This window comes from Lepidochelys olivacea (genome assembly GCF_965140295.1).
Source record: "Lepidochelys olivacea isolate rLepOli2 genome assembly, chromosome: 4".
Lineage (NCBI taxonomy): Eukaryota > Metazoa > Chordata > Testudines > Cheloniidae > Lepidochelys > Lepidochelys olivacea.
In genome coordinates this window covers 120,550,518-120,561,932 of record NC_140414.1, presented here as the reverse complement: position 1 = coordinate 120,561,932, position 11,415 = coordinate 120,550,518, and the positions used below count along the sequence as shown (strand labels likewise).

The 11,415-nt window shown below is 48.5% G+C and overlaps 1 protein-coding gene across 1 annotated transcript; it reads right to left on the bottom strand.

The window, feature by feature from the left end:
- Nucleotides 1-221: 221 nt before the first annotated feature.
- On the bottom strand, nucleotides 222-3,226 carry NKX3-2 (NK3 homeobox 2). Its single transcript, XM_084627490.1, has 2 exons — nucleotides 2,387-3,226; nucleotides 222-735 (listed from the first exon to the last, which is right to left on the bottom strand). Exons 1-2 carry the CDS (start codon nucleotides 2,841-2,843, stop codon nucleotides 260-262), a joined length of 933 nt encoding a protein of 310 aa, XP_084483616.1. The 5' UTR covers nucleotides 2,844-3,226; the 3' UTR covers nucleotides 222-259.
- Between the last annotated feature and the right edge of the window lie 8,189 nt (nucleotides 3,227-11,415).

Sequence of the window (11,415 nt, the reverse complement as noted above, 5' to 3'; positions counted from 1 at the left end):
TGACAACATGGATACCATGAACGAGTCGTGCCGAATTAGAAGAGTCCTCGGCTTGGGGAGGTGGGGGGTGGGGGGAGGGGGAGTTTGCAAAAGTCACAACGTGGAAAGGAGGGGGAGGGGGAATTTACCCAAATAACAATAATAAAAATAATCAAATAAAATAAAAATAATAATAATAATAAATACTGTCCGGTGCATACAGTCCTGCAGCTGGGGCTCGGGGTTGCTTTGGATCGGAGAGGGCTGAGGCTGGTCAGTCTCATGGAGTCCCCGCGGCTGCGGAGCAGGTGGACAGGGCCCACCCGGGCAGGCAGTAGTAGGGGTAATAGTAGGAAGGCTGCAGGGACAGCAGCGAGGGCGGCCTCAGCATCTCCCCCGGGTGATACTGTCTCTGATCGTCCCGCACCAGCACTTTCACCGCCACTTTCTTGGCGGCCGGGGCCGAGGCCAGCAGGTCCGCGGCCATCTGGCGCCGCTTGGTCTTGTAGCGGCGGTTCTGAAACCAGATCTTCACCTGGGTCTCGGTGAGCTTGAGCGAGGCGGCCAGGTCGGCTCGCTCCGGGCCCGAGAGGTAGCGCTGGTGGTTGAAGCGGCGCTCCAGCTCGAAGACCTGCGCGTGGGAAAAGGCCGCCCGGGAGCGCTTCTTCCGCGGCTTGGGGGCCGCCTGCTCCTCCTCCCCGGCCAGCAGCTTCTCGCACTTGCTGCCTCCGTCCTCCTCCTCCGGCGGGCTGCGATCTGCGGGGGAGAGCAACAGCCGAGATCAGAGACAGGGCAGGCTGCGGCAGAGCAGGTCAGCGACCCAAACCCAGGGACAGTGGGGCGAGGGGAGATCGTCACCCCCGCAGTGCGGCCTCCTAGGCACCGCTCAGAGGGCAGGCCTAGGCCCCCAGCAGGCCAGGTTCACGGGGAAGGTCACACAAACCCAGCGAGGCAGGGCTCGGGGTTGAGGCACCAATGCACCCCCAAACCCAGCCAGGCACAGCTCAGGGGTAGGCCGCACTGCACCCCTCCTTATGCAGGCACAGTTCAAGACTTTGGACTGCTTGCTTTATAGGTCTCATTTCATCCCCGCAGGGAGGGTGGCAGAAGACGCAGCCAGAAAGAGGGCCAAGCTGCATCCCCCAGGCCAGGGGTGTCTTAGGGGACCAGGGCACCCCCTAGCCGGGGAACATGTTAGGATATGCCACAGCCCCGCTCAGATAGCCCTCGCTCGGGGCTGGGGTGTGTGTGTGTGTGTCACAGGCTGGCACAGCTCCTCCCACCCTCACTGAGGCAGAGCTCCAGGGGCTCCTAGGCCCTTTCACACACACTCGGCTGTGCACACGTCTCATTCATAAGGAACAAGCGCTTGCAGGGCAGCTAGTGATCAGTAATTAGGGAGTATTTGTGGGATGGCTTATCTTTTGGGAGCACATCAGAGAGAGCAGGCTTGCTTTCCCCTGTGGTTTTGCATTTCTCTCCTTTCATTGCACTGTTCTGCCCCTCCCACCTCTGTCATCGGGACTTGTCTGGCACCCGGGGGCCAAGGGGATGGCTCCCTCCTTTGCCATCCTTATTCTTTGTCGTCAATTGCCTGACCCATTCTTTTAAAACATAAATAAATCCCTGGGGTGGGGGGGGGGGGCGAAGCGCCTCTGACCCAAGGCCTGTGGGAGTAAAAGGGCAGCTAGAAAACAGTTCACTTCTCACAGGGAGGCCTCCAGCCGCCAGCAGGGAGCTTGCCCCCCAATGCAAAGCGCGGTGAGGTTCTATTTCCTTTAGCACAAAGGAAACTTCTTCCAACGTCAAGTCAGGTGAATCTTTGTAACAACTTGTCTGACCAGCAGTTCCAGATTACAAAGCTGGTGGCCGGTGGCTGGTTATTGTGACTGATCTATGTAGCTGTCCCATTCACCCCCAGGCTCTGTCCCTCTCTATTACGGGCTTTCTCTGAGTCCTTCTGCCCCCCCCCCAAAAAAAATCTCTATTCTGATTCTCCTTCCTTGTGAGATGCCCGAGCTACAACCACTAGCCAGCGCCCGCTTTGGGAGAGCTCTGGACAGACCGATTCTCCTTCGTCCTTGGGGACGGGCCCGGCAGTAATCACAGACCCTGCCACGCCAGGGCTCGGCCACCGTCAGGAGCTGGGGACTGGTGGGCGCAGAGAGTCTGGGCCAAGCATCAGGGTGCTGGGCATCGCCAGTGTCCGGGGCACCTGGGCACACAGGGAACCGGGTGTCCAGGGTCTCAGAGGGCTGATCGCAAACCCCAGGGGAGCGGGAGTCCCCGCTCTCTAAGGCGCATGGAGCTCAGCGGCCGGCACTGGGGCGGGGAGGCATCAGGGCTCCACCCGCCTGCCACTGGGGGGGTCCTCCTCGGCCCCTGGCCTCTCCCCCCACAAGCGTACCTGAAACGCTGGCCGACATCTCGCTGTCACTGAGGCCCGGGGGCTCTTCCTCCTGATCCCTGGGCTGAGCCTCCCGCGCAGGCCGCCCCCGACCAGGGGCCTCTCTGGAGCGGGCGCTGTTGCCGGGCGGCCCCTGCGGCACCCCGGTGCTCTCCTCCTCCGAGCGCCTCTCGCCCTCGTGGTCGTCGCTGAGGGCCGAGTCCGAATCCCAGCCCGCCGGGGCTCCCATCGTCCTCCCCGCCGCCACCGCCGTAGCAGCCCGGGGGCAGGCCCGGGCCGGCAGCAAAGCCTCGTCCGCCGCGCCCGCCCTCTCGCCGAACAGCCTCCAGCAGCAAGCCGGCGTGGTGGGGGTGGCCGGCGGCGGCCGCCCCGCCAAGTGCTGAGCGCGCTCCTCCTTCTTGTTGAGGATGGCCTGGATGGAGAAAGGCGTCAAGGCGTTACCGCTGCGGACAGCCATCTGCCCCGGGGGGCCGCGCGGGGGAGCGGGGAAAGAGACACAGAAGCGAGGGCTGCTGCCGAAGCGCCCTGGTGCACCAGCGCCCGCCCTGGCCCCGGCGCCAGATCCAGTCTCCGCCCGGATCCCGCTCCTTCAACTGGGAGACTTCATCGCCGCCCCCGGCTGCAGCCCCTGCTCCCCGGCCCGGAGAGAGCGAGCGGCGGTGCGGGGCTGGGGACGCTTTAATACGCCGTTCCCATGCAGCCCTCCCATAAGAGCCTGGATGGCTGCCTGGCCTGGGGGCTGCCCCTGAGCCTCCCTCGCTCCTTCTCCCCGGCGGCAGCAGCAGCAGCGGGGTCCCGCGCGGCGCTGGACTTTTTCCTGCCTCTAGCTGTTCCTTTGCTCTTTCCTGCTCCTTTTTCTCCCAGCCCCGGTGTCATTCCTCACCTATGAGTGACAGCCCCGACCCCGAGCCTTCCCATTGGGCAGCGCTCCGCGCAGGGTGGGCGTTGATTGGCGCGCCACAGCTGGAAGCTGTTGATCTTCAGACAGAACTGGGCGAGTTGAAGGGAGTCGGACGTGGGCTAGTTAACCCCTTCCTCTCTGGGGTGGGGGCTGCTTGTCCGTATCACGGACGCCCTTCAAGCCTAGCGCGATCTACCCGCTACGAATAGACCTTCTGTACCCTAACCTAAGGGGTTTACAGAACTATATTAGCCCTTCAACGTTTCATTCTAAACCCGTGATGGCTCAAAGGATTGCCTCGGTTTTCCATTTATAATGTACGCGATCCTCTGACTTTCTATGTTATGGTTTCACCCCAAACAAATGCTCCGGTTCCTTGTGAAAAACCATGTACTTAATCCGAATCAGTAGTTCTCAGAGTTTCGGGGGGCTTTCCCCTCCTCCTAGGTGTTGGTTAAATTAGGAAATCGATGTAGTGACCCGCTTTTAAAATATGGTTTAATTAAAAGTTGAAACAGTCAATGGAAACGTAAACAGTGTTCCAAATTAGGAAACCTTTGAAATGCGGCTCTCTAGGAAGAGTCTTTAACATTATTTATTTCATAGTCTGTTAGGGACTGTAAAACTGCCCTTGAATTAAAGCTGCGTATGCTATTTAGCTTTATATTGTGGAGTAAAACTTTCAGACTTTGGGCTACTTGCTTTATAGGGATCACTCAAAATTTCTTCAACAATTTTCCAAGGCGGGGTGTTGTTTTTTTTTATATTTTAGTTATTTACAATTTGATGGTTTTATATTAATGATTATCTTAATCTAATGGGACTTTTAAAGTCTTTTTTTTTTGTTACTGCGATTAAAAGCTGTTCTTACTTCTAAATCGCTATTTGACGGAAATAAAATAACTCTAAATAACAGGAACATTTTGGAAACTATGAAACCAACACTTATTTTCTAAATGTTACTCATTTAAACATATACAACAAATGTGTCTCTAGTATCATGTTTTATTTTCGCCTTTAAAAATATTGTTGCTCTAATAAAATATCGAAAAATCCCGACTGGAGTATTAATAAAGTAAATGAAAACTATAATCTCAGTGCTACAGCTCTGAGTTTTGGGCTTGGTGATGAGGGCCAATACAATGAGAAAGATCATATCAAGATTTTTCGTTACCTAACTGGCGGTTTTTAACGTGAAATAAATACACACGATTTTACTCGCCTCTTTTATAAACCCATCTAAACCTTCCGCATTTTTTATTTTGTTGTCTGCAGCAGCGTCATTTTACACTCGACCAAGAAACCGATTGATTATGAACGATTCTCCATCAAAATATTTCCTAAAACTTCAGTATTTCCGGCAAAAAATACCTGGTGTGCCCTGCGCAGGAAAGAAACCCAAAAGCGTCTTTGATATGACGAATGTGGGTATGATTAAAGCTTGGGAACAAATAAAGCCAGTTTAAATATTATTTGGGCTCCTTCTTCTTCTTCTTGTGTTTCCCATGAACTCCTGGCTAGTTATCAGTTCTGGCACGTAGTGTCTAGGTGCATGGGTATGCTCAAGAGATATGCGAAGGAAACTGGGGGTGGGGGAAATGCGGAGTGTAACAGACATATAGGAAGTATATGAGGGAGTGTGTGTGTGAAATATGCAGCCCTCGACACCTTTAGGTGACTATCCGTAAACATGCAAGCAGCTTCTGGGTGCTGTGCGGTGTGTTTATACTAGCCGTGCCAGGAGCAGCTTTAGGAGTAACAGGGCCGATTAACAGCGGCTGGGAGTGTGGGGTGGATTCGTGGAAGCAGAAATGCGCGTGGGTGTAAGAGAGAGAGACACCCACACGCCGGGGGTTTTGAGGCTCACCCTGAGTCACAGATGCAGGCACTTGGCGTAGGTGACCTGGACGGGGAGGGGGAGTGCGCTTTCGGGGCGCAGAGCGGCGTGCTGGGGCCCTGCGTTTCCTGGCGCGCGCGGGGAGCAGGGCCGGCACTTTCGGGGGGCCCGCGTGCGGAGCGAGGCGGCATGGCGGAGCTCCCAGGCCAGGCTCCGGGCGTCCCTAGAGCTGCCGCTCCGATTTACGCGCCTTCGTTCGAGTCTACACGGCTGGACCTCCCCCCCCCCCGGGGGGTTAGCTCGCAAGGGCTGCGATTCTTCTTCGCCAGGCTGCCCCCACGGAGCCCCGCCAGCGCTGGCGGTGCCCTCTCCGGCCCCGAGGACAGTCCCTGGGCGAGGAGGTCGGGCAGCGAGCGCCGGAGAACAGGGGGAAGGAAGACGGAGTGTACGGGGAGCCTGAGGCCGGGCCAGGCCGGTTGCTCCAGGCCTGGCGGCGGCGGGACCGACTGGGTGGTCCGGGCTCCTCGCTGGGCTGAGCGGCAGGCGCAGCTCCGCCGCCGCCCGTCGCTTGGCCAGCCAGCGGGCAGCAGGACGCCCAGCGCCGCGGAGCCGCTCGGTTTGTTTGCTCTGCCATCCAGAGGCTAATTTGTGACCTGTAAGCGCAAGTGCCACCGGGGCCCAAACGCCAGGCTGCCGGCTTCCGCGCTGCCCGAACTCAGAGCCGAGCATTCCCAGGGCGAGAGTCTGTACGTGGGGGTCTCCCAGGCAGCCCTGCGTACCCCTGCCCCGCACCAGACATCCCACCAGAGCAAAGTTAGGGAGACCCAGAGTTAATCCGGCTGGCGAGGGAAGGAAGAGAGAGGATCGCTTGTCTGCAATACAAATTCACTGCAGCTGATTGGAAAGGCTGTGCCAGAAATCGCTTGTATTCTGACTTGCAAAAGGCCATTTCCCCCCTCCACAAATTTTGTCATGATTCGTTACAAATAATCTTTTCTAATTATCAACAGCCCCGAGCCTTCTTATCAGATGCAGGGCTGACTTAATAGTTTGCTAAAATCGTTTTTTAAAAAGTCAGGTTTTTTTAATGGTCCAGTGAAATGCCTCTGGATACCGAGAAATAACATGTTCCCCCCCACCCCCCCAGAGCCATGCATTCTGCACAGAAACAATCTTGTAGATCTAACCATATTTGCTGCTTTCCTTTACAAATTGTCTTATTGTTTTGCAGAGATAAATTGCTTCCAGTAGTAACCTGAACTCACCATTTACAACCGCACGATCGAATTATTCACCAAAAGACCAGGACTCTTACGAATAATTACTCTCTGATCATATCTGAGAGAGAAAGAGGAATATATATATAAATCTCCTCTGTAGAAGAAAGGTACGCAATAAAGAAAGATTTACAATGTTGTTTAATTGATAGGTCAGAGTGTAACATACGAATGTCCCGGAAGTGACAATTTCCACATCTCCCTCAATCCATCAGTAAGTGTTTTATAGGACTTGATTTCCCGTTAAAAATAGAAAACAAGTATTTTGTTTGAGTTGCCATTTTTTATAGCTGACTTGCAGAGAGCAAATCTTTGTGTATATTATATATCTATTTTAAAAGTGTGATGCTTTAGATCTGCCTGTTAGTTCTTCACACGAAATTATTTTGTATTCTTCTATTTGGGCTTAATTTTTACGGCTCCATCTCTTTATCTCCTGTATCAGAAACTTTTACATATTAATTTAAGCGAAACGATCGTCTATTTTTCCCTACAGTTTTTGTTCTCTGTCTTCTCAGATCACGTCAAGAAATATGAGGAAAAATAGCTTTCGGATAGTAGATCTTAAATATTAGGAACCGTAAAAACACAATTGTAGACAGGTCTACAACTACAAATAGACGGTGTGCGCCACCTAGAGGCAGTTCTGTATCAGTACCTCACTCTCTCATGGCTGTGTTGCTGCTCCCTTAAGTAACTCGTCTGAAAACAATCTGGATCCTGATTATTAATTAAACAGAAAAATAGTTTAGGAACACCGCAGCAGTCTAGCATTCGGCAACAAAATCTATGCTCTGAAGGACGTGCCTGTTAGTTGGTGCAGTGCTGATATATTTTTAATGTAAGTTTTAAAAACAAGTTTTGGAAAATTTAGATGATGAATTCAGTAGAAACTGGTGTGAGAGAGTAAAGATGACCAGTGTGAGTAAAGGTAACAGGATAGGGCTCAGAATGAACTAGTGTAATCTGCTGGGTCCAAACTTGAGTTATATCAGAGACCTGGGAGAAACCAGGTATTTTTCCTTTAAACTGCCTACTGAGTAGTTAGAAGTGTCCTTATTTCAGATGAATTGCTCCTTTCTTAAGCTGGGAGTCTTTCCTCTAGGACAGAAGAGAAAGTAGGCTCAGACTCAGAATGATGGCCTACAAGCCATCTCAGGGAGACAAAATGGTATGAGCTGGAGAATGATCAAAGTGCATACTTCCTGAAATGTGACATAAGTAAGGCATAAAACTATCTGGTCAATTGTTTCTCACCTTCATCACTTAAGCATTCCTTAACTTCAATGGGGATACTTGCGTAAAGTGAGCCGGATTTATCCAACATGCCTGCATTTGAGGAGCACTAACTAGCCCTGCGTTAGAGAGGGTCACATGAAAGCACCCATACTGGAATGGGGAAAATAATACTACTCATAATTATTACATAGCATGGGAAGCAGTCTGGAATCCACTGAGTAGCTAAAAGTCTTTACCCACTAATCAGAAACCTGTGTATAGGTTCATGTCCAGGCTCCTAGCCCATTTTCAGCTGCTGCCTTAAATGTCTTTTACTACATACTTGCACAGGGCCTACTTCTTTTAGCCTGGGGTCCTTCCTATTAATACAGTTGTGTAAATGGCTTTAAAATGTAAATATTTTTTTTTCTTTTTAAACAAATAATCCCCTGAGGCATTGGAAACCCAAACAGAAATGACCTGCTTGTTTTCGCTGTCCAAGGTAAGTGAAATGCAAAGGAAATAAATACATACACAAATAGATTGCATAAATGGAGGAAAAGCAAATTAGATGTTTAACATTATTCTGTTTAAAAACGGTAAGGTGCTATGAGTCTCACAGATAATGTTTTACAATGGACCTACATCATCCTTTACCTGGAAATAAACAGTATAGGGACAGGAAACCTTGTAGAGTTTCCCTGGCATTGCTCCTTTGGGGAGGTATGGTTTGGCCACCTGGGGAACCGGTTGGGGATTTGTTCCCCCAAACCCAGTGGGTTTCCCAAGACCCATGCAGATCTCAGGAATTCCAGAGGCCAGGAACATCCTCAGTGAATGCTTGTGCTTCTCCACTGGCTTCCTTTCCCAGTCCGTATGGAAGCACAGTTGCAACTGAGATGTGCTGCCAAGTACTCTCCCTTCATCCGTGGTGGTTCCAAAGCATGGAGGGGGACAGTCCCTAAGTAATTCTGCCCAGGGATTGTTAATTTGAGGTGAGATTTCCCCTGAAGAGCAGCTGTCTCCCAAACCCTACTCCCAGTTTACCGCCTTCTGATTGTATACGTATGGATCCCTACCGAGCCTCATGGAAGGTCTTCCACGGGGCTTGGGGATGAAAGGCCACTTCTGACTGTGAGTGGAGGGTTAGTCTCTAAGATGCCACAAGTACTCCTTTTCTTTTTGCGAATACAGACTAACATGGCTGTTACTCTGAAACCTGAGTGGAGGGGATGATCTAGTACAGTGATTCTTTTCAAGGGATACACAAATCCTTAGGGGTACATAGAGGCCTTCCAGGAAGTACATCAACTCACCTAGACATTTGTCTAGTTTTACAAAAGGCTACGTAAAAAGCACTAGCAAAGTCCGTAGAAACTAAAATTTCATACGACAGTGACTTGTTTATACTGCTCTATATACTATACACTGAAATGTAAGTACAATATTTATATTCCAATTGATTTATTGTTATAATTAATAGTAAAAATGAGAACGTAAGCAATTTTTCAGTAATAGTGGGCTATGACACTTTTGTATTTTTATGTCTGATTTTGTAAGCAAGTTGTTCTTAAGTGAGGTGAAACTTGGGGGGTACACAAGACAAATCAGAGTCCTGAAAGGGGTAGAGGAGCCTGGAAAGGTTGAGAGCCACTGACCTAGTAGTACATAATTTTTATTATGACTGTGTTCCTTTAAGGTTCTGCAGTAAAGGGTTCTGGACAGAAAACTAATTTCACAAGAAACCATCAGGTCAGCCTCTTCTGAATAGGATAGGATTACATTTTATAAGAAAATCATGTTTCCAGATGAATCTCACATTGAAATGCATGGTGATTGTAGTATGTATATTATTTAAGTAAGTTACAACAAAGATTTCTTACTTGTGTATTAGTGGGTCTTCTTGCATGATTAATGGTTGCAGTACCAACATGCTCAAATTGCTTTTAAAAAAGCAAGAACCCTATGCTCCTGCCATTGTTGTCAGTGGTATGTTTTATTTACTTCAGTGGTTGCAGGAAAGGCTCCTTAATATTAATAGAAAGATTCTAATGATTTTTAGAATTACATTTAAACAAAGCAAGTATTTTCCTTTTTAATATTAAACTTGAAACACAAATTTAATATTAAAAATTAGAAATTTTAAACTTATCAACCGCTGAAAATATACTTACCAAATTAGCGTTAGTAGGTTTTAATAGTAGGACTGTAATCTGCTTCTCTTCTCCTTTTCCTTATATGGAGAAAAGGCTATGTTCCTTTAAGACTGGAAGACACAAATGCAAACATTCCTATAGAAGTTTACAACCAAACTGAAAGTAATGTCTGAATCTTGCTAGTAGTTGCAGGGTGACTCTATCTGGCCCCATTTAAATGCTCATAGCCGCTGCTCCTGGAAACAAACTAAAACTCATGTTGTAACCTCATCTTTGGAGTAAAAAGTGGAATCCTGGCATGCAAAATACTGAAAAAACCCACAATGTCAGCACTTTGCAAATGGCTTCACAGTTAATTTCCCTTAATGCACCCCTCCCCCTGCCCATGAAAAGGAGACAAAGAAAATACTTCGTTAAAATTATCTGAATAACTCCCAGGAAAAAATAGAGATGCACGTTTACTTCCGCTACTTATACAGTGTTACTGAAACTCAATGAGATATTGACTCACTAAGGGCCCAATTCTTCATTACATGTTCAGGCAAAACTCTCATTCTAGTCAGCCTTTTCCCCTCACGTATTGCCCCTAGTACTGGAATGAATTGATGTATCTTCTGACATATTTCTCTGTTACCCTCTGTAAATCTTTCAGAAGTTTGGCTATAATTGTTAATAATAACAACATAGCATGCTTATCCGAAGATCTGGGAGCCCCTTGTAAATAGTAATTAAGCTTTATAGCCCTTTTATGAAATAATATATTACAAGACTTTGCTTCTGGACTTAACTTTCCATCTGTAGGTCTCAAGATGCTTTAAAGAAGGGTTTGTATAATTATTCCCATTTTAACAGTAGAGCAACTGAGGCACTGACAGATTAGAATCATAGAATCTCAGGGTTGGAAGGGACCTCAGGAGGTCATCTAGTCCAACCCCCTGCTCAAAGCAGGACCAATCCCCAATTATTGCCCCCTGATCCCTAAATGGCCCCTTCAAGGATTGAACTCACAACCCTGGGTTTAGCAGGCCAATGCTATTAAAAGACTTGTCCAAAGTCATACATCAAGTATGTGACCGTCAAGAATGGAATGGCTTCCAGTATCTACTGTACCCACTGGGCAACACCTCCTCCATATCATTTATTAAGGCTTTCAAATTTTAATGTATCCCCACTGCATTAAAGGAAATTCATTTGTCCTATGCAAGGCTCTTATGCTATCAAAAATGTTCTTGTTAGTCTGATGATGCTACAGTCTTTAGTTAGGCAAAACTCCCACTGAAGTCAGTCTTCTTTCCTCTTTGTTTCTGTTGCTACAATCAATTAATGGCTCACCTTCATCTTTCTTTTATATTTGTCTTCTATATTCTGAAGGAGAATACGTCTTTCTCCTATGACAGTTAGTTATGTAATTAAAGCCGATGGGAGTTTTTCCCATGGCATAATAATTTAACTGGTCTTTACCTTATTTTACCTGTAAGTAAAACAAGTAAATTAATACTGGACTTGCCTATCTCACAAGGTGTTATGAAGTTTAATTAATGTTTGTAAGGGGATTTCAGATTTTTGTATGAAAGATGCTAAGTATTCTGGTCAGTCTTGTAATCACCTCAGATTCAGTTTTGCATCATCTTTAATATTCA

Excerpts from the sequence above, each read along its gene's own strand:
- NKX3-2 (XM_084627490.1), bottom strand. The coding sequence starts at position 2,843 with ATGGCTGTCCGCAGCGGTAACGCCTTGACGCCTTTCTCCATCCAGGCC. Across the intron at positions 736-2,386 it reads GATGTCGGCCAGCGTTTCAG|ATCGCAGCCCGCCGGAGGAG; the intron begins GTACGCTTGTGG and ends TCTCCCCCGCAG.